Source organism: Meles meles, chromosome 8 (assembly GCF_922984935.1).
Source record: "Meles meles chromosome 8, mMelMel3.1 paternal haplotype, whole genome shotgun sequence".
Taxonomy (NCBI): Eukaryota; Metazoa; Chordata; class Mammalia; order Carnivora; family Mustelidae; genus Meles; species Meles meles.
Genome location: NC_060073.1, coordinates 79,354,493 through 79,378,708, shown reverse-complemented (window position 1 = coordinate 79,378,708; position 24,216 = coordinate 79,354,493). Strand labels below are relative to the sequence as shown.

The 24,216-nt window shown below is 39.1% G+C and overlaps 1 protein-coding gene across 1 annotated transcript in view; it reads right to left on the bottom strand.

Annotated features, from left to right (window-relative positions):
• Window positions 1-665: 665 nt before the first annotated feature.
• Window positions 666-24,216, bottom strand: part of DEUP1 (deuterosome assembly protein 1) — an 80,072-nt gene continuing 56,521 nt past the window's right edge. The window contains exons 12-14 of the mRNA XM_046016499.1: window positions 17,636-17,832; window positions 11,129-11,243; window positions 666-842 (exon numbers count right to left, since the gene is read on the bottom strand). Coding sequence (XP_045872455.1) covers window positions 666-842; window positions 11,129-11,243; window positions 17,636-17,832 — 489 coding nt within the window. The remainder of the gene's footprint in view (window positions 843-11,128; window positions 11,244-17,635; window positions 17,833-24,216) is intronic.

Below are 24,216 nucleotides of genomic sequence, written 5' to 3'. Positions count from 1 at the left end.
AATGTCACAACAGTAATGTTTTATATCTTCTTGATCTTGTTCATGTCCATGAAGTAGTTAGCATTAACAGGAAAGCTTTAATCTCTGGCTGGCACATATATGTTAGTGTGTAAATAGCTCGTTCCATGTCTCATTGTGTTAAAACAGACATTACGAACGCGAAACCAGTAAAGCTGTATTTTTTTTTCCTAAAAGAAATTTTAGGATGTTGACATAGCTCAAAATAATGTCTTTCATTCTTAAAAATCCTCGAGTTTCCAGACCTAGAACAAGTGAGCTGTGCTCGATCCGTTGGTATTTGGAAGGTGGCATTCCCTTTCTCTCATTTTGTGTTGTTACAGATGAAATGGGTTTTCAGTATACACGATTCAAGTGGGGGGAAAACCCCATATTGAATTCCACAATATTCCTTAGACTGGGAAACGAATCTCTTTTGGAGTAGTCAACGTTTATTTTCTCGTTACTCTGCAGCCGAACAATTTACTATGTAAATATAGAAATACAAACAGCTTTATCGAACAAAATATTTTCTAGCTGCCTAACAGAAATGATTTACTTAAGAAAACAGAACAAAATTTCTCAGTTTCATTATTCAGCTTTGTAAATATTTTGCCAGAGCTTTTTTTTCCTTGGGGTGGGGGAAGCAAATAAAAGAGTTTAAAAGCTCATACGTGTCTATTTTGTTTTAGCTTGGTGTATTTATTAAGAGTAAATTCTGTATGTCTTTGAAGTTCATCAATATGCGTATTTAGAAGTTTCTCAAATTCTTTTGCTCGTTTCTCTTCCTCCAGAAGGAAATGCTGTGCAGCCAGAGAGGCTGGGAAGACTATATCTGGGGGAGACTAAAGACAGAAAGAAATGTTAGATGAGGAACACAAAGCCTTCTAAACCTTCCTGTTTCCAGACATGCTTCATCCCTGGCATGGTCGAAGGGCAACTCTCAGGGAGATAATCCATGCTAAACTCTCTCTGCTTTTGTAATACAGGGACTGCTCAGGAAATCCTGATGGAACGAAAACATCACAGCACCATTATATTCAAAAGCTCTAGAAATGAATATTACTGTGTCCAACTGCAAAAGCAGGGACAACATGGAACTTGCCTGAAACATACTTGACTAATTTGTTAAACAGAGGTTACTCACCTGAAAATAGGCAACTCCAAAAAGCTAAAATGAAGATTATAGTAGACTTGGGCAAGGAAAGCTTAATAGGAAAAAAAAAAAATTAAGGATTGGAGGGAAAAGGGAGCTAATTGCTGTCTGGAGTCGGCCAGGTGGGGAGGGCTGGCAGCATGATGCATGTCGCCGTACAAGAAGCTTCCTCATGGGGAAGGCCCTAATGCTGGAACTCAGCTCGTTTGTCCAATTAGAGCTGACAAAGCCTCAGTTGTGAGTGCCCAGTTACACACTTTGTGGTAATATGGGAGTGTTCATTTAATTCTTTGTGACCTATGAAGTCCTAATTTATACCAAATGACTTAGCAGATCCCACACTAGAGGAGTCTCTGATAGAAAAATTTGCCTTGTGTAGCCTCTGGTAAGTTTAGGAGGCAAGTTGCATTGAAGACCCTTAAGATTCTGGAACAAGGCCAGAAAACTCTATACTAGTCACAAAACAGTTCCTGTAATGCTGCTGAGCCCTGGTTGAGGTAGAGCATCTAAGAAGTGGATAGGATGACTGGATTGAGCTCTGTCCTTAGCCACTCCAGTGGAAATTACAGGTGGGTCCAATGGTGCGGTCTGCCTTTCGCCAAGGTTAAGTTAACTAGCTATTGCCGCTGAGTATCTCATCTGCTTGCAACAGAGACCAAAGCTGAGGAATTCCTAACAAGGCAGCATCTCTCAAGGACACCAACAAGCCTCTTGGCAATCAGTTTACACAGGGTCCCTTACACCTTGGAAAGGGCAATGTTTCATCCTTACCAGCACTGACATATATTCTGTGGGTTTGCCTTTCCTGCCCAAAGGGCCTTGGCCTTGACCACTACCTGAGAGCTCACAGAGAGACCGATTTACTGATGTGGGATCCTGATTAATATGAAAGGACCTAATTTGCAGCAGAGGAGTATGTTGGTGGGGCATGACCTTGGCATTCATTGGACTTCCTGCATACAACAGCACCTAGAGGATGCTAGCCTGATAGACTTCTTGAAGGCAGGGCTGGGGCATCAGCTGGGAAATTATACCCTGTGAGGATGAGGTACCCTTCTCCGGGATATGGTGTAGACAGTCAACCAATGGCTATTACACGCGACTGTGTTTCCAACAGGTAGAATGCAGGAATCTGGGAACAGAAGGGAGGATGGAGGAATGGCTCCACTCTCTGTCATTTCTGTTGACCCACTTGGAGAATTCGGACCTTCTGTCTTTGTATCTTGAGTATTGAGGTGGTTGGTCTCAGAGAGGAAAATGCCTCCAACAAGAGACCTGTAAGACTCTCACTAAATTTAAAGCACTGGCTGCCACCTAGCCACATTGGGCACCTCGTTCCGACAGATCAGAGGCTCAGAAAAGAAGTAGTACCCCAACAGCGGTACATGGCCCTAATCACCACAGAGACTACTGCTACATAGGGCACCTGGGTGCTCAGTCCATTAAGTGTCTGCCTTTGGCTCAAGTCATAATCCCGGGCTCCCAGGATTGAGCCCCACGTTGGGCTCCCTGCTCAGCGGGGAGTCTGCTTCTCCCTCTCCCTCTGCTGCTTCCCCTGCTTGTGGGTATGCTCTCTCATTCTCTCTCTCTCTCCTTGTCAAATAAATAATGAAAATCTTAAATAAAAAAGACTACTGCTACATAACAGAGGTGGTAAGGAATATGTCTGATTTTCAAATGAGCCACTGAGATTTCTTTTAATACCCTCATGCCTACTTTTAACTATAAGTAACCACATCCTAGCAAGGGCATGGGCGTCTAGAATGGGTGAAAAGATGATGACTAGCAGTCAAGTCCTTGAGACCAGTTGCAGCATCAAGGCCTGTATTTTGTTGCACTAACCCTCCTCTTTTAAGCTTTCCCAGAAGTTATGGCCAGCCAGAAGCTTGGAGAAGATAGGCCTGAATGGAATAAATGACAGGAAGTGAATATGGATCTGAGTGGTTCAAGAGGCAGATGGTAGCAGAAGCTGTTGGTGCCCTATGAGGATTCCCTTCAATGGGCTAGTACATCCATTGCCCAGCTGCTGTGGGTGTTGGTTCTCTGGAAACCTACCCTCAGCTGGGCGAGAGCCTCCTGCCTCATCCAAGAAGTTGCAGTAGCCCTTTCAGCCCATTCCCTCTCCTCCCAGAGGCAAGGACTGATGGACACAAGGCACAGAACGCCTGACTTCCTGTCTCCAGGGGAACCTACTCTGTCGTGCAATTCATCTCCAAGCTCCTGGTGAGACCAGGCCAAGCTAATCTCTTGCTGAGACCTCACCCTTATTTAGCTTTTCTCCTCTCCTTTAGACTGCTTCCCTGATTCTCCTTCTGTTGAGAATACTACCTTCGGTAAATCACTTTCATAAGAATCTCCATCTCAGATTCTAGGAAACCTGATCTCGGATGGATGACTTCCTAACTTCTGGCTTGAATGATGAGTGGGTGACATGAATGCCACTTACTGAGAAAAAATAAAACAGTAAAAGGGGCCCATTAGGGGTAAGATCTTATTTATTTTCGATTCCCCAGGTTCTAGCACAGATTTGGGCACAGAGTATATTTTAAACAAAAATTTTAAATTAATATATGAATGGAGTAAGTGCATTTGATTTTAAATAATGCTGAATTAGAGGTGACTTGGGACTCAAACAGATTGTCACGTAGAAGATGCAATAGGTCATCAGTCCAGATCTCAAAAGATAGTTCTGGATCAGAGATATTTCAAAGTTATAGACAATTAAAGCCTTGAGTCTGATTGAAATCATTCAAGACATGCAAATAAAAAAAGCAGTTCAAAAATAGGATCTTGGAGAGAACTTCATTTCAGGCCCCCATCCCATGTTCATGTTCTCGAACTTGTCAGTAGTGATAACCCACATTATTTATTAATGAAGATTTTCAGCAACCCGTCTGCTATCCTTCCAGCTTAGTCTAGTATTCACACTTTCTCACGTCACTCATCCCCTTCTAACTCAGTTTATATTCCAGATCCATCCTTATAAACCATTCAGAAACTTGTCCCCCATCCTCCCCGCCCCCTGCCTGTATCCTGTCTCTGTCCTAGGGACTGGGTAAAACCCAGGCCTAAATCAACAGCCTGAGCCATGCCTGCATCTGAGGGGCAGGTAGATGGGGGCGGGAGGATTGTATCACTGCGGGGACTGATTCCACTTGAAGTCCATGACTGCCAATGTCAGATGGTTAGTTAACACCACCTGGCCATTCTACTGTCCTTCCCTGGGATATTCACTTTCTCACTCATTACCTGGTGCCTCCTTCTCAGGAGGGAGCTCCCTCATCTCTCCACATCCTTTTGTACCTGTAGGCATATTTTAGGCCATACTCAGTTTCAGAGACTCCTACTTCTACCTCTACTGTGGATTCTATTCCTTCGTATCCTGTCGATGGCTGTTTCTGCAAATGAACCTTGTTGCTCATGGGTCCCACCTTCTTTACCATCAGTTTTTCCTCCTCTCCTTCAAGATTCCCCAAACGTTATTGTCTGAGGCTTTATCTTAGGACAGTTTCCCCATTTATACCCTCCAAAGTATTCTCATCCAGCCCTACAGACTTAAATGCCAGCCACATGCTGATTGCTCCCGTATTTTGTTTCCAGCTCTGATCTCTTGCTGGAATGCCAGAGTCCCATATCCCAACACCTATCTGATATCCCCCTTGCATGTCTAATAAACATTTTGAATGTAAGTGCCCTATCTAGAAATCATGGCTTTATCCTCTCACCCTGCTCCTTCCACTTGTCTTATGTCTGCACGTGGCACTAGCGTCCACCGAGTGCTCAGGATGCCATCCTAGGAGTCATCTCAGAGCCCTCTCTTTTCCTCACCCCTCTCTTTTCCCTCAACCCTGTCAGTCTGGTGTGTTCTCCACCACATTTCCCGATCCCAGATGTTTCTCTCCACCGTAACCAAGCCAGCACCATCACCTCTTGCCTTGACTACTGAAATAGCCTGAAAATTGTTCTCCCCATTCCTACCTTTGCCCCTCTATAGTTTATTATTTATTTGGCAATCAAGAGGGTCTTCTTTAAAGATATTTTAAAAACAAAACTCAAATTCCTTCCCTTGGCCTATAGTCTCTACAGATCTTTTCTTCTGAATACTTCTCTGTCCCCATTTCATTCCATCCTCTCTCTCTTCCTCGGTCCAGACTCTTCTACCCCCTCCTTGACTGGTTCTCAAACTTAACAAACTTGATCTTGCCTTACAGATCTGCACCAGGGACTCCCTCTGCCTGCAGACCTCCTCCTCCTCCAGATCTTTGGATCATTTGTTGTTGTTGTTAATTTAGGTCTCAACTTAATTTAGGTCCCCTCAGTGTCCCCTCTGCATTTTCCAGGCCATGTAACTGAAAGTAATCTTTCACACTCCCGTTACTTCCTGTCACATCACTGGCTTCTCTTTTTGTCATACAATTTATCACTATTTGATTTTTTTTAATATTCCTTTGTTTCCAGTCATGAATTGTCCCCACCCTTTTTTGAGGTAAAATGCACATCAAATAAAACAATTTTAAAATGAATCACTCTGTGGCCTTTACAATTTACATTTACAATGTTATGCAACAACCATCTCTTTCTGGTTCCAAAATAGTTTCATCCTCCTGACAGGAAACTCAACCCATTAAGCCACTGATCCCCATTCCCCGCTACCCTTGCTGCCCTTGGTAACCACCAATCTGCATCCTGTTTCTATGATTCACCTATTCTCAACCTTTCATATAGGTGGGATCATAAAATATATGATCTTTTGGGGCCAATTGCTCTCACTTAGCGTAGTGTTTTGGGGGTTCACCCAACACATTGTAGTATGTATCACTACTTCACTCCTTTTTATGGCTGAATAGTATTCCACTGTGTGTCTGGAACACTATTTGTTAGTCCATTCATCCATTGGGGGGGGGTTCCTCTCTTTCACTAGACTGTAGACCTGTCTGTCTCATCAAAGATGTGTTTAGAACAGAACCTGCCATACACTTGATGCTTATAATATATGCGTATTTTATAACTAAATGATGAACATTAATACTTAAGGGAAATGTATAGGAGGCAGAAGCTTGGAAGCAGACTGGGAAAAAGGAATTGGAAAGACAGCAGGGAAATCAGTGAAGAATAGGGTCATAGAAGCCAGAGGACATGAGAGTTTCAAGAAAAAATGAAGGATGATGAGTTCTTAAAGCCATATTTAATTAGCAGCTAGAAGGTTCCTGATGGTCTTGGAAGGAACAGAATTGACGTAGAAGTTAAAATGCAGAATGTGTGTGTGGGGGAACTACTGGACCCAGAAGAGTGGACTGGGCCATGTCTTTCAGGAAACATCACAGATTAAGTTCCCCATGCCCAGACTTAAAACAGTAGAGAATTTTCTTTCCTGGTGACTGTGGAGCTAGGAATTTCCTCAAAGGATTAACGCAGAATTTTAGAGAGAAGAAAGCCCAGTGCTTATTAAGTTAATAAAACAGATCATCTCATATGCTTTTTATGTGCCTACTAGTGCTACACACTATTTTAGGTATGGGGGTTACACGGTAAACAGAAAAAATCCCTACTTTCATGGAGCTTAAATTCTAAGGGAATTTAGAAGGGAGGGAGGCAAACACACAAGCAGACGTAAATGTCTTATGGTGAAGTGCCATCCATGAACAAAACAAAAACCAGGACGAGGGGTCAGGGAAAAAGAGGGAGGTGCTCTGGTTGGTTGGTTGCCCAGGCCCCTTGGATGAGATGATATTTGAGAAGAAACGAATGATCCTACAATGCTAACAACCGCTGACATTAGAACATTTACCAATTCATCATGTTTGCTTTCCCCGGGGAAATGCTTACTTTGGAGTCCTTAAAGATCCAAATTTTGTTGATACAGAATTTGCTAAATCCCCATAGTGGTTCCCGTAGCTTAAATCAGGAAGTTTATTTCAGTTACTTTGTCAATATGAGATTTTATTCTGTTCAAATAATTCTGGCATTTTAGGTAGCCATGAACACAGAAGAGCATTTCAAGGCTTTAGAGATCTCTAACGCTTCAAGAGTTAATGGTTTTTTTTTTTTTTCCATTTTATTTATTTTTTCAGCGTAACAGTATTCATTGTTTTTGCACAACACCCAGTGCTCCATGCAAAACGTGCCCTCCCCATTACCCACCACCTGTTCCCCCAACCTCCCACCCCTGACCCTTCAAAACCCTCAGGTTGTTTTTCAGAGTCCATAGTCTCTTATGGTTCGCCTCCCCTTCCAAATTTTTTTTTTTTAAATAAACATATAATGTATTTTTATCCCCAGGGGTACAGGTCTGTGAATCTCCAGGTTTACACACTTCACAGCACTCACGATAGCACATACCCTCCCCAATGTCCATAGCCCCCTCCCCCTCTCCCAATCCCACCTCCCCCAGCAACCCCCAGAGTTTGTTTTGTGAGATTAAGAGTCATTTATGGTTTGTCTCCCTCCCAATCCCATCTTGTTTCATTTATTCTTCTCCTATCCCCATCCAGATGGCCAACAGACACATGAAAAAGTGCTCCACGTCACTTGGCATCAGGGAAATACAAATCAAAACCACAATGAGATATCACCTCACACCAGTCAGAATGGCTAAAATTAACAAGTCAGGAAATGACAGATGCTGGTGAGGATGTGGAGAAAGGGGAACCCTCCTCCACTGTTGGTGGGAATGCAAGATGGTGCAACCACTCTGGAAAACAGCATGGAGGTTCCTCAAAATGCTGAAAATAGAACTACCCTATGACCCAGCAATTGCACTACTGGGTATTTACCCTAAAGATACAAACATAGTGATCCGAAGGGGCACATGTACCCGAATGTTTATAGCAGCAATGTCTACAATAGCCAAACTATGGAAAGAACCTAGATGTCCATCAACAGATGAATGGATAAAGAAGATGTGGAATATATACACAATGGAATACTATGCAGCCATCAAAAGAAATGAAATCTTGCCATTTGCGACGACGTGGATGGAACTAGAGCGTATCATGCTTAGTGAAATAAGTCAATCAGAGAAAGACAACTATCATATGATCTCCCTGATATGAGGACATGGAGAAGCAACATGAAGAGTTAATGGTTTTAAGTCTTCTCTTTCCACCAGAGCTTAAATCTTACTTCCAAAAGAAGGGGATAGATTCCAGAAAAGCAGAAAAGTACTCATGGGATACCCATCCAGTTTAAACATTTTTGTTGTAGCCATTGTTTATAATTTGTATCCAATATGAGTATATCATGGAGAGGTGCTGAAAAATTACATAATATACTTTGAATACAAGTGAACACAATTGGTAAGAGTAATACTAGTTACTTTCTGAGGTAAACACCTACTTTAAGAATGTGATTATTATGTTCAAGAAATTAAATCATAAGGCAGAAAATTTCAGCACAGAACTAGAAAATGTAAAAAAGAATCAAACGAAAATTCAAGACTTGAAAAATAAAAGACTGAAATCAACCTACCAGAGACCATTTTCTTGAGACAGGGAGAGGTGGCTCTTTTATGTATAGAAACCAATGCAGAAAGTCAAGGAAAATGAAGAAACAGAAGAATATGAAATTAAGAACCTTTTCCTCCTGTTTTATGAGGTCAGCATAATGCTGACAAGGGCAGCAAAGGAATATTACAGGCTAATTTCTCTAGTGAACACAGCAAAAATTCTAAGCCAATATGAACAGACCAAATATAGGAATCAAGTGGAGTTTATTCCAAGAATTCAAAGTTGGGTTAACAAGAAAAGATATCACAATAACCAAGCAGAAGAGAAAAATTATATGGTCATTTATTTTATTTTCTTTCGGTCATTTCAAAAGAAGCAGTAAAAGCATTTGAAAAAATTCCATATTTGTGAGCAAAGTTCACAATCTAGGAATAAAAGGGAATTTCCTTAATCTTTTCAAAGGAATCTACAAAATACCTATAGAAATATCATACAAAATGGTGGACTACTGAAAGCTTTCTCTTTTCAATTGAGAATGAGAGAAGAATACTGCCTGTACCACTTCTCCTACTCAACATTTACTGGAGGAGGCCTTAGTATAATAAAGCAAGAAAAAGAGAAAAAAGGTATAAAGATATGAAAGTAGAAAACAAACTGTCATTAGTTTGATTCTGGATATAGAAAATTCAATAGCATCTACAGGAATGGAAAACACATGCAAATTCAACTGAATATTTTCATGGGAAAAGAGTTTGAGAATACTACCTTGCACCATATGCAAAAATTTGATTTCAGGTGTAAATGTAAATATGAAAGCTAAAGAGCAAAAGGTTCTAGAAGATAACATAAGATAATATTTTTATAACTTTGGGACAAGCCAAGTTTTAAATAGGATACCAAAAATGTTGACCATAGAAGTTTGAATGTATTAAAATTAGGGAATTCTGGTTACCAAAAGATATTATTAAGTGAAGAAACAAGTAAGAGTAGGAGGAGATATCTGCAATTTATATAACCAACAAAGGACTTATATCCAGAATATAGAAGGAACTCCTACAAATCAATGAGAATAAAGGTGGTCCAATAGGAAGTTGGGCAAGGAAATTGAACACACATTTTACAAAGGAGAATATCAAAATGGCCAATAAATACATGAAATGGAGCTAAGCTTCATTATTCACCAGATACATAACTAAAACCACAATCGGAAGTTACTATATACTGACCAGGAAAACTAAAATTAAAAAGACTGATAATACCAAGTGTTGGAAAGAATATATAACAGGAACACTCATATACTACTTATTGGGTTATTAACTGGCTCAAACAATTAGGAAAAGAGCTTGGCATTCCCTCCTAAAGCTGACTTTACGAATATCTCCTGACCTAGCAATTCCACTCTTGGGAATATGCCCAATGGAAACGTGTACACATGTGCACCACATATGAGAATGTGTTTAGCAGTATTATTTGTAATAGTCCCAAGCAGGAAATAACTCAAATGCATGCCAACAGCAGAATGGATAAATTGTAGTCTTCTCCCACTTAACATTTATGTACACTGGACTACTATAACGAAATAAAAATAGATCAACTATAGCCATAGAAAACAATGTGGATGATGGACCTCAGAAGTAATGTTGAGTAAAAGAAGCCAGACATAAAGAACACATATAGTATGATACCATTTACATAAAATTTACAAATGGCCGCAACTAATTTGTGACATTGAAAGTCAGGGTAGTGGTTATCTTAGGAGGAAATGGAAGGGGTGACTGGAAGGGAATTTGAGAGGCGTTTCCTGAGTGTCACCAATGTTCTGTTTGTTACTTGCATGCTGGTTACACGGATGTTCCCTCTGTGATAACTCATCAAGCTGTCCAATTCTGATTGTGCATATTTCTGTATGTACGTCAGAGTCAATAAAAAGATTTTTTTTTTCAAACAGGCATAAAGGGATGCCTGGGTGGCTCAGATGGTTAAGTGTCTGCCTTCGGCTCAGGTCATGATCCCAGGGTCCTGGGATCGAGTCCCACATCGGGCTCCCTGTTCAGCGGACAGTCTGCTTCTCCCTCTCCCTCTACCTCTTCCCCTGCTTGTGCTCTCTCTCTCTAATGAATAAATAAAATATCTAAAAAAGAAAAAGAATTTAAAAAGAGAAAAAATAAAACAGGCATAAAAGATCATTTGTTGCTCTTTAAAATAGGCAGATCATTGAGGGCTCATGGAGTGTCAAAGGATGAGTCCCAAGCATTTGAATTTTTAAAAATTTGAATTTTTAAAATTTAAAAATTTTCACCAGTAATTCTGGCCCGCACTAGAGGGGAATAGCCAGAGACAGAAACACTTCATGGAGCGTTATGGATCTCTTTTCCTTCTATGGAAAGGCATGGCCAGATGACTCGCAGACCCACCTTGGAGACCAATCTAAGGAGCAACATCTTTTTTTTTTTTTTTAATGTGTACATCAGTATATAGGTATCAGTGTAAGAGTAATCACTCCCTAAAGGAAAAAAAATAAGCCACTCACCAGTGGGAACACTTCGTCGTCACTAACCAGGGGACTTGTCATTTCTTTGGTTTGAAATGGCAAATGTGGCAGCGGAGGTGTCACACTTCTGTTTGGCTCACGATCTTGGCTAAGTCTGGAAGAGAAGGATGGTCCTCGTTTACTGCTACACCAAGGACACTGCTCGTTCACTCGGCTGTTCACGCGGCTAAGGATCTAAGTTTCTCCAATGTCTAAAGGTGGTGGCTGGGCAGGGAGGAGCATGACAAAAGCTTTGGGCTTCTTATCTCGGTATCTCCTTGAAAATCATCTTCCTGATGAGTCATTTCTAATGACTAATAGTGAACCAGAAACTTGGTAATTGTTAAAAATATTTTCCTGTTCTTATTGCCTAGATTGCATCCCTTTCTGTGTTTTACTTTTGGGTCTCTTTGCCATTTAATTCAATAACATGATACCAGTTTGGGAAGAATCTCAGAACAGCTCACACTGCTGCCCTTGACAATTCTAAATAATCCTCTTTTTGTATTCTCTATTTCACTTAACCTTGCTGGCTTTCTTAACAGAATTATGCTGGGTTTTTTTTTTAATGCTAAAATAAGTCCTTGTACAATAATTCTAATTTCTACAGGGCTTAATAATTTGCAACATTTTGGGGTGCCTGGGTGGCTCAGTCCGTTAAGTGTCTGCCTTCAGCTCAGGTCAGGATCTCGGGGTCCTGGGATCAAGTCCTGAGCTGGGCTCTCGGCCCAGCAAGAAGTCCACTTCTCCCTTTGCCCCTCCCTCCTGCTCATGCATTCTCTCTATTTCTCTCAATAAAATCATTTAAAAAAGAAGAATTTGTAACATTTTTTCAATTTATATCATCTCCTAAATTCTTCCACACTTAGTAGTTTTATGACCTTGACCTTGAGCAGGAAATTATGTCTTTCTGTGACTTTAATTTTTTCTTTGATAAAAAATGGGTTGTTGGGAGAAATGAACTCCACAATTGGGATGAAAGGTACAGTACAGAATTGGTTGTTTGTACTAAAATAGAAGGTAGAAGGTAGAAGACTGAATAAAAAACCAGTGAGATTTTAAATTTTGGTATGCTGACTAAATAAAGGAAGAACAAAGCAAAAAACCGAAGCAATTTCCCATAAAATTTTACATAAAGAGGTCCTAACAGTATGAGCTATTTGGGACCAAATAAATGTCTTTCTGAACATTAATTCATGAAATTGGGGTTGAAATTCAATCAAAATCATCAAAGCCCATGAAAACATAAGAATCCATTCAACTTAAGATTATTTATTCATTTTTACTGATTATTCAAATTCTCCACAGGTATAGATTTACCATTTTCAAAGCCTTCATATTTTAATTTCCTGCAGTTGCAAAAAATTCACATTACTGTTCTCTGTTCTTATCCAAAGACTATCGGTCTATACAGGCTTGTTTCCTATCATGTAAACATTTTCAAAGTGGTGCATACAAGTAACAATAAAAGCTAAGTGAGACATCTGTAAATTAGACATAAATAAATTAGTAAAAACAAACACACCACGTTTTCCATTTTCACTGATCTTGAAATATATCCTTTTTTAAATCCATTCTTCCAAACCATAATTACCATGGAAACAGAACAGCAAATTAAACTGAAATAACGTGGTTTATGATGTGCACGTTAAGATGAAACAGCCCACAATTCGGATAGAATTATAACAATTGCAGGGTACATCTGCACAGAGTCTGCAGCCGAACCTTTTAACTGAGTGAGGGTAACATCTACACGTTAAAGCACAGTGGGAAAAAATCAGATAATTATAGAAGGGACTCAAGAAATATATATCTCTTCATAATCTCAATTATACAATGATTTCAGGGAAAATATTTGTCCTAAATATTCTATAGAAGTATCTCAATGACCCCTTTTGCTTTGGATGTATCGATACAGTTTTACAGTGTTAATTCCTGAAACTTATAGGTGAACATGCGTTTTACTGTAAGATCCATAAAATATAGAGATTGAAAGGAAAGACTACATTATGGAGTAAAATCCTTTTGCTTTAAGTCGTCTTTATATCTGAAAAGTTCTTCTTCTAAAATGCAGCTATTCAAATACTTCATAAAACCGTCTTGCAAAAAATGCTCAGTCTATCAATTTAAAAGCTATCTTAAAAGTTATTTCTGAAGGCTTTTATTTCCTTCTCACAAGCTGGTCTTTTCAGTTAGCTTTTCCACAGGCCTCGTCCAAGGCCTCTGCCTGCTTAGGCCAGGAGGACAGGACCCAGTTGTTGGTGGGAGCAGAGCTCTGCCTCTGAGGCCATGGAGTCAGCTGTCCACAGTTTTCAGAGTTGTCTGACTGGACATCCGTTCCTGGCCCTCTGTTAGTTTTCCCTGGGCTACAGGATAACATTCTCAGCATGAACAGGTTCCCTTCACAAGTGCTAATTTGCCTGCTTCCAGCCTTGCCTTCTAGCACTCCACGTGATGCTCCCCGTTCGACGAACTACTCATTATTTCCTGGCCCACAACTGTTCAGCCTGCTATGTTTTGCTCCTTATTCAGTAACACCTTGGTACAAAATTTTCTCAACTTACTTTTTTGGCTTCTGGATGACTATTCATCCCTTGACGAGGGATTCTGTGAGAGTGGTTATGACAAACCCACCAATTTTGTTTTTCTTAATATTAGAATCTTTTTATTTCTTAATTAGATTTGAAGCAATTTTAATGATTAATATTTATGATCACTAAACTCTCTCCAGTACATGATGTAACCTTTAAAACTTTACATTGACTTTTTTTTTTTTTTTTTTTTTTTAAAGATTTTATTTATTCATTTGACAGAGAGCGATACAAGTAGGCAGAGAGGCAGGCAGAGAGAGTGAGAGGGAAGCAGGCTCCCTGCCGAGCAGAGAGCCCGATGCGGGACTCGATCCCAGGACCCTGAGACCATAACCTGAGCGGAAGGCAGAGGCTTAACCCACTGAGCCACCCAGGCACCCCACTCATGTATGAAATTTAAGGAACAAAACAGAGGATCACAGGGAAAGGGAGGGAAAAATAAAATAAGATGAAATCAGTGAGGGAGAAAACCGTAAGAGACTCTTAACCATAGGAAACAGACTGAGGGTTGCCGGAGGGGTGGGGGGCTGGAGTAACTGGGTGATGGGCATTGAAGAGGGCATGTGATGTGAGCACTGGGTGCTGTATGCAACTGATGAATCCTTGAACTCTGCTTCTGAAACTAATAATACACTATATGTTAATTAATCCAATTTAAATAAAATATAAAAATAAAAAAATGTATTATGCCAATCTTCCTCAGCTAAAAGAAGGAAGCAGCTAAAAATCAGACTTAAAAATTTTGTGAGGGACGTCTGGGTGACTCAATCGGTTAAGCATCTCCCTTTGGCTCAGGTCATCATCCCAGGGTCCTGGGATGGAGTCCCGTATCAGGCCCCTGCTCAGTGGGGAGTCTGCTGCTCCCTCTGCCTGCCACTACCCTTGCTTGTGCTCTCTCTCTGACAAATAAATCAATAAAGTCTTTTAAAAAATTTTTGTGGAATATTTTCTTCATATACTTGTACATAAAAGATTTCTCCTTTCTAAAATAGTTTAATGAGACCTCACCGCATTAGCCATTGCTATGTAAATATGACTCAGTATTTTCTGATGATTTTTATGTCTCACGAGTACATAGAGCTTTTGCTATTTGGCTTCACTGAGCTGTGCTGTGAGGGAAAGAAGGAACATTTCATTTTTCACTTGCTAAAATTAATAGACATGTGCTTTACAGCTCTCTACTGCTGAGCCCGCTGTCCTTGCAACTCAACAACGCTTTCCCCATAGTGGGTTCTACATGGTAATAATTTATTCAGAACATTTGAAATGCTGTTTCTTTTAAAAATCAGGTCACTGGAGAACACTGAAATCAGACAAGGCATTAAAACTAATTTAATGAAACTTTCAACAGTTGAGACTGGCAGGACACAGGGGTCTGCAGCAGAAATAGTAGGTCCAAACTGCTTATTAAGATAATCTCCTGCTGAGCACTTTACCTCGTGTTGCTTTCTGTCTCTCCTACTGTCTTATTTTTGTTAGGCGCTTTTAACACATTCTGTGCCATCCAACAAAGCAAAAAGGGGGCAATCCAAACAATAAAATTACTTCTTTAAAAATATTAAAAGGCTGGGGCACCTGGGTGGCGGGATCAGTAGGTTAAAGCCTCTGCCTTTGGCTCAGGTCATGATCTCAGGGTCCTGGGATCGAGCCCCACATTGGGCTCTCTGCTCAGCAGGGAACCTGCTTCTTCCCTCTCTCTCTGCCTGCCTCTCTGCCTACTTGTGATATCTCTCTCTATAAAATAAATAAATAAAATTAAAAAATAATAAAAGGCAAAGTAACTGTCTTTTAAATAACAACTCTTGGTACCATCATCTAAGGCTTTCAGAGTTATTCCCAACAAGTAAGAATAGGAAACAGTGTTCTGCCCCTAATGGGGGCTCTATCCAGGCCAGTTCTGGCTAAGATCCAAAGGAAGACTCTTTATCCCCTTATCATATCTTTAGGGGTTTGCTTTTCTCTTGCCAAGGGAAAAACAACAAAAACAAAAACATATACATGGGTTTGTGATTTGACCCGCAGAGAAATCTGTATAGTAGGGGAGCACTTCAAGTAGGGTTTATTCCATATTAGAAAATAAACTTCTGTGCCACAATCAAAGTGAGACCCTTTTGGACAGATTTTCAATTCTACTGGCCAGCACATGGGCACATTCACTGGAGAACTGGCCCACATTCATGTCTCAGTGACCTGTTCCATCTATCTGCACCCCCTCCCCAGGTCCCCAACCCCTGCCCTGGCCAGCATCCTGCTATCAGTGGTTTTTTTTTTGGGGGGGGGGGGGTAGCAGCCGATCTGTCCTCATTTCCTTCCTGAACTACTTGAAGAAAGGCTATTAATTTAGCACTTTTGAATGGTGGCAATTTCTTACATCCGATTAGGACATATCCTCTAACATGTACAGGGATGAGGTGATACCAGTAGGAGACACACACACAACATCCACAAGAATGTTGGACAGACATATTTTTTGGTGTGTCCTGTGGATTTATGGATTAGTTACAAGGATGAGCCTGGATTCACCCCTCCTCCACCCCTCATATCTCTGAGGAAATGTCAGATTCAGCCATTTAGCCATCAACACCAACTTTTTAGGCACTGTGAGTTGGTGAAGAAGTATTCATATTATTCTAAAGGTTAACAATTTTGTTAGTAATAATAATATCAATAAGAATGGCTAACATTTATGGAAATACTTGTTTTACATGGAAAATGTGTTCTTCTCCAATTCTTGCAAAGAAACATAATTATTATCCCTATTTATTGATTGGAAATTGAGGATAACAAAGTTTCCATAAATTTCCCAAGCTTGTAAATATTATGTTATATGTATGTGAGGTCTTCCTGCTAAGTACTATGAGTTCTTGGGCTAAAGTCGTATTGAAGTTGAGTCCTATCAATTCACCATTTTGTGGCACCATGAAATGTTAATAAATCTGATATTAAATGAGTTTGAGGAGTGTTGCACACTACACCCCTTCTTGACCCTTACAATATACACTAGCATATTAATAACTCAGAGCTGTCCTGTGAGAAAAGAACCTTATTTTGCTGAGAATTTTCCAAGTCTGGAGAAAGAGAAAAGTCTCCAGAGACAGATTTGATTCCATAAATATTTTATTAAAGTTGAATAAATTAGTCTGATTTTATAGTTGACATATTTACTTAAATTTTGAACTAAGACACTTTAAAAGGGATCCTGTGGCTAGCAGATAGTAATTCCCCACATGCTTCTCTTCACTCAGGGGAAACCGCCTACCCATTGTCCAATTCTTTCCCTAGGAATCAACCACTGGTTTGTTGCTACTGTTGGAGTGTCGGTATAAAGAGTGTATTTTGAAGTGAGTCAGAAATGACATAGTCCTATATTTCTACTTTGTTTGAACAATATACGTAACATATGAAAATCTAGTTTTTCTTTTGACATTAAAAATAAGATATTTGGGGCTCCTGGGTGGCTCAGTGGGTTAAAGCCTCTGCCTTCGGCTCAGGTCATGATCCCAGGGTCCTGGGATCAAGCCCCTCATTCGGCTCTCTGCTCAGCGGTGAGCCTGCTTCCTCCTCTCTCTCTGCCTCTCTGCCTACTCGTGATCTCTGTCTGTCAAATAAATAAATAAATAATCTAAAAAAAAAAGATATTTGTTTGTATATTTTATTGCTACACCAGTATCTAAGAAGGGTCTGAAGAGACAAAAATTCACTATAACACTACCCATTTCTCTGTTAGATTTTGAAAGCTATCAACAGCACAGAATGTGACATAAAACAACAGATCTATACTATGCAGTATCACTGTAAAATAAAATTTTAAAACAACTGAAGAGCAAGTTTATAAAATTCTATTTTGAATTATTTAAAAATATATTTCTATTAAATGTGCATACATTTGTGTTCTTATATAAGGGAGTTAACATACCTATCTTCATGTTTTTCCATTTTTATTTGGTTTTGATAGGTGTACCGTCCCATTTCCTCATAGGTATTTTGGTTAGCCCATGCTGATTTGCCATTAGCATGAAGTTTTGCAAGATCATTTCGGAGCCTTTCATTCTCATGTTCCAGTTTGTTAATAGATGTATGCCTTGAATGTTCCCTGTTAGTGAAGTCCATAGTCTAAAGAATAAAAAAAAAATCACTGAAAAAACTGTTCCTTAGTGATGCATATATTCTGTGCGTTTAAACACGTCTGTTGGAAGGGGCCTTCCACTGGAGTCCAAAGATACAGCTCTACTCCTCTGTACTTCCTAAGGCCCTTTCCCCCTCACCTCCTCACAACACAGGTACTCAGGGACGGCTGCCACCAAACACATCCCCAGAAAAGCAATGCATACACTAGTGTCCATGTTCATGTACGCATTAGCATTCTCTGTATCTAGAACAGATTAGCTGGATTTAAGAGTTTTCATGTCTATGGGGTATGCCTTCTGGTGTTAATAATGGAACAAGAATAAATATACATTTCAATTTTGAAAGACTTTTTTTCTGATGACAAGAACACATGTCATTAGAGAAAATCACATACTGCTTCCCCACTGTTGGGTGATGCAACAAATTATATACAAAATCCATATAGACTAGAGTCTGCTTCTGGACCATTTTAAAGCAAAGATCTAACAGCTGAGATGGTCCCAGTACCATAGTTGTTTTTTTTTTTTTTTAAAGATTTTTTATTTTATTTATTTGATAGAGAGAGATCACAAGTAGGCAGAGAGGCAGGCAGAGAGAGAGGAGGAAGCAGGCTCCCCGCGGAGCAGAGAGCCTGACGCGGGGCTCGATCCCAGGACCCTGAGATCATGACCTGAGCCAAAGGCAGCGGCTTAATCCACTGAGCCACCCAGGCGCCCCTCAATACCATAGTTTTGAGGAGTGCGGCTTCATGATGGAGTTCTACTATCTGGTATGAGCACACCCCCCTCAATTTTTAATGGGTCTCAAGAAGAGAACGAGATACATGTTTAAATCACAAAATGAGCGGTTTACAGCAAGAACAAAGATTTCCAGTGTTTTTTGAATTAAATGCCGTTAAGAAGTTTCTTAGGGAGATCCTAAACTTTTCTTCTGGCAAAGTTTTAAAAAACAGGATATATCCTCCCAAGAAAACTCATAAAAATGCTTTAAATGAGTCTACATAATCTTTTCTAGTCCTGTGATTTCAGTATGAGTCGTGTAGTTGCTGATTCAACAACTTCTAATGTTGTCAGAGGGCAATATTTAAGCACAAAAAGTGTAACATAGATAAAGTATCATTTTTGAAGCTCCGAACTTCTATGGTTAAAAGCCCATAAGACCATAGATGAAAATGGCTTAGAACTTTATTTTGAAGTTTCTAAATGTAAGGCTTTGACATGGCAGACATGTCGTGGGCTAGGCACCCCATAAAATCATTACAATTTCTTGGACGGAACCACGTGTTTTAAATTATTCATATACTACCATATTAGTATCAGGATTGACAAGGAAGGATAGAAATGTATACATATTAGGTATGAAAAATGTTTACCCTTTTGTTGTATTTTTTCTTCAAAGGCCAAGCCAGCTTGCTATATTTTCTGTTCACTGCCTAATGTGTTACAGAAACTCATGAATCTTTAGAATGAAAGAAAATTCTCTGGGAGGGCAAATTCCCCCAAAACAATACAGAAAGGGTTATGTGTTTATACAGCTATTGACCAAGATGCCCTTTGGGAAAGAAGGATCTTTGATGTATTTCTCTGCTTGGGAGGCCCATGCCCTTAAGCATACCTCTTCACATTTGCTCATTTGAGATACACCAATGCAGATAAAACAGTAATTTGTACTATGCTTTACAAGAGAAGGGATTGTTTATTCTAAAAAGAGAGCAGATTTGCAATACCTACAAAGGATGTGGTCTTATAAAATTTTGCCTTTCATAAGGAAAATACTCATTTGAGCAGATCTAGTCAAGAAAGGTCATGGAAAAGATTCAAAATTTCACTCTTAAAAAAAAATCTATTCATCAAAATATATAATTCTTGGTGGTCTGCTTCTCAGTTATAATTTTATTTAAGTTTTTTCTATAAGCTTAGATTTCATCTGTGATTCCTTTTGGCCTAGTGTTGGTTTAAAGTAATTAAGAATGATGGTAATAATTTTTTAAAAGACTTTGTAATTTTCTAAATACACCATAATTAAATAAGTATTGTGAGCATGACCTGAAAAAATTACACAGGTGATGTGTTTACATGATATATATTTAAAAGCATATTCTATTTTCCTTGACAACATTTTGGGGCTCCCTCATTTCATGTTTCTTTCAAATTCTTTTGTAGTAATTTCAGGAAATAATCCTCCACTAGATGGTTATCATGTGAAAACAGGCACTGACTAAATTCTACCTCTGTAATTCTGATGGTTTATTTTATAGGCCTGTTATTCTAAATTTTTACCCCCATATTTCAGAGGTTTGTAGTTTTAACCCATTGCATTCTTGAAATGGCAAAACCTCTTAGTGTGTATGTGCTTTGACATGCTAGCACGAGGCCAGTTGAGTTACTGAAGTGTCTGAATAATAATATTTTATATGTACACTTTTTCTTTTTAAGTTCATGTATATTCAACAATACTAGGCTAACAGTATTTCTACGGAAGGACCAGCTTTAATCATGTTTTATGGTTAGTATATTAATTTTTAATATGTAAATGGATGGATTAGATACTTATGAAGATACTAATTTTTTAGGCTCTAATTTTATTTAGCAAACTTTATGGATAGTGAAGGGCAAATCAGTTAAAAATTACCATAAATTCCGAGTTCTGATAAAATCTGATTTTATGATATCTGTCTTAAATGAAAGAAAATTTACTAAATATACTGCTGGGTCTATGGAAATATGGAATCACAAAAAACTAGCCTGATAAACTTGATTTTTCATTAGCTACCCAGCAGGAGAATAAAGGTCAACCCCTCACACTTTTTTCTGTGTAACTGTTCTTGCACAAATTCAAGGAAAACATCTTTTCCAGAGCTACTTCTGTCACTCTTTTAAGTATCTCATGAGACCTGAGGAGAACTGACATACCAGGTAGTTAGTCCCATCAGTGGACTCCGCGGATGAGAGAAAGAGCTGCCATGGCCCCAAGCATGCAATGGGTAATAACTGAAAACAGGACTGACTCTTACCCCTACTGCAGTGGGAAGGCCTTTTTTAAACTTTCTTTTCCTAAGTGTGAATAAGCAGGGTACTTCACAGTTAGTCAAGCAGATAATTGCAAAGTTCTAGTGATTTTGAAGGGACCTACCTTAATATCAGTAATTTCACTTGTCTAGAAAGGAAAAACAAATAATTACTGTTTGAATACTATCCAAATACCACATATTTTAGAAAACCTAAAAATAAGGATGTAAATATTTTGTTTCTTATTGCCTGAGGTAAAATTTCCCCATTCTTTAATTCCATGCTTATTTATCCATTCCAGTTATTTCAGAAAGAATTAACTATCTCATTACGGGATTTTAACACATAACAGGAGTTTTTCTTTAATGTGAATTCTTTCAACTAATGATTGCTGGGTAAGTGACATAATAGATTGCAAACTCTTAAAGAACAAATAATTATGTTTACTCTTTTTTTTTTTAAATTCAATAGACACTCCAGATCTTTCTCTTTGGGGAGTGGCTTGACTATTTCAATTATCAAAGTCAATTTCAAATCTTCATATACAAAAAAAGAGAGAGCGATTATAAAGTCAACTTTCTGTATGAATTATAATCCTACATAAAGTTTATGTGATTAAATACTATTTGAATAAGGCATCACACTGAGGGAAATTCATCAGTGGCATTCTATTTTATGATAGTCAATTAACCAATCTTTAAACAAATATGTACCATGTATCCATATGCACAGTATATATATGTGCTAAGTGCTACAGAGGTGACCAAGTATGAAAAGTGACCTTGCCTTCATGGAAAATACAATAAAACTGAGTAGGTGAAATTAACATGCATTAAAAAAGTGACTCATATAAAGTATAATTACATATTAAATTATGTTGCACCATGTATGAACTCAAATGTTTTCTGAATCAATGAATGGCAAAAACTATTGGACTAAGATCATGTAGGAGGTGGGATAAAACAAGGCTTTGGCAATCTCTTTAATGATGTGAGCAATAATTTCCATGAAAACTTATTCATTGCCTCTTACACTACAGGTGAGAGCCATAAATTCACAAGTATTCATCGAGCCCTACCCTATACCAAACCCTATATGAGGAAGTTTAAAATATAGTCCACTTCTTCCCTCAAGGAGTCTATGACTGATGAGACAAGACATACATACACCAAACAATTCAAAAATAAAAGAAGACAATTCAAAACTTGATGTTAAATTGTTATAACTGCTAAAGAAAGTCCAAGAAAGAAGTAGTAAATGGAGTCTAGAGTAATTAAGATGATTTCATGGAGGAGATATAATTTAATCTAGGTCCGAAGGGACTGATAGGATTTAGTAAAGTAGAACTATGTCTTTGGCTTTGGTGAAGTAAAGGAAAACATTCAGGTGGAGGGCATATAATTGATTCATTCATTCATTCCCTCACTCATTCACTCATTGCTTTGTTCATTCACTCATCTAACAAAATATTTTCTCACTGCCTCCTGCATCAGGCACTGAACTAAGTGCTTGGGTACAACAGTGAACTAGGACCATAACTGCCCTCAATGGAGCCTACTGGTAAGGAGATGGTAGCTGACAAGAGATAGGCAATTTTAACATTGTGCTATGAGAGATGTTAAGTAAAGATGTTAAGTAAAAGATGTTACGATACTTTCAAAGACGGATACTTAACAGAGCAAAGGAAAATCAAAGAAGATTTTGTATAACATGTAAAATTTTGTCAAGTTACCGGAAACCTTAATAGGGCATGGCTATGTGAAGTAGGAAAAGGGAATTCTTAGCTAGAAGGAAAGCATGTGTGAAGGTCTGGAAGCAAGAAAGAGCATGAAAAAGGACCATCACATAAGCAGATGAGGCTAAGACAGGCCTAGCTCTAGCAGAGGATTTGTGTAGGTCACTAAAGGGGAACAAAGTGGGAGAGCCAGATTAAGGAAGTCACAGAATATGAAGAGTTCTGACTTCCTACTGGAAACTGAGCACATGTTCTTGAAAGGGAAGATTATGTTAGAAAAGCACATCTGGGAGAGGGGGAGCGGGCTATGGACATTGGGGAGGGGAGGTGAACCATAAGAGACTATGGACTCTGAAAAACAACCTGAGGGTTTTGAAGGGTCAGGGGTGGGAGGTTGGGGGAACAGGTGGTGGGTAATGGGGAGGGCACGTTTTGCATGGAGCACTGGGTGTTGTGCAAAAACAATGAATACTGTTACGCTGAAAAAATAAATAAAATGGAAAAAAAAAGAAAAAGAAAAGCACATCTGGTATGAGGAATGGAGAGCTTGGAAGTCATTGGGTAATGCAGAGGAAGTAACTTGGAGTGGTTGCTGGATCTATACTTTAAGAGAAAGTATATCGCCAGAGGAGCAAGAGCTGACAGCAACACCTGTGGAATGAGTAGGGGTAGGAACAGTAGGGTGAAGAGCCAGTGAACAAAATGGAAGAAAGAGAGAGAACCACAGAATATCCTAACAATCATGCATTTGGAGTTATTCAAACCAACTTGCCACCTATGTGATCTTGGGCAAGTTGCTTAAAAACTTAAAGATTTCTCTCCTTTTTCTATGAAATGAGATCATCATACTCCCAGCATAAACTTGTTATAAGGCTGCAGGCACTGATATGTGTAGAGCATCTAGCAGATTATAAGGCATGTATGTGACAAGCACCCAATGAATGAGTAGCAGCTCCTTGTTACCACACAGTTCTCCCAGCTTCCCTGACTCTTTCTCATCTCTGCTCTTGGTACATTCTGTTCTCTCACCAGGACTCTTTCCCACCAATCTATCTGACTGACTGCTCCCCAGATGCCCTTTATTGCTCCCAAAACAGGGTTAGGTAATCCCTGTCAGGGTCCCTGAATTCTGAGCTTTCCTATCACCCTCCAGTTCAATTATCCAGGTAACTGTCTTTATCTGGTAATATATGGTTTCCTACTAATATTAAGTTTCATGAATTCAAGGATCTTTTCTGACTTATTCATAAGACTCCTATACTGCCAGATACAGAGTAGGCATTCAATAAATATTTACAGAATGAATGAATGAATGAAAGAATGACATTCTGTGGTGATTGAGGCATATGATAGATAGAGAACAAAATAGGGATCAGAAATAAGCCCACATGGTATGGTCAAGAAATGTTTAGTAAAAGCACCAAGAACACACAGTGGGGAAAGTATAGTCTCTTCAATAAATGTTGGGAAGACTAGATATTCATAAGCAAAAGAATGATACTGACCTCTATCTTCTACCACTCACAAAAAAATTAACGTGAAATGGATTGAAGACATAAATATCAGACTTGAAGCTAAAACTAGAAGAAAGCAGAGGGGCAACAGATACCTGATATTGGTTCTGGC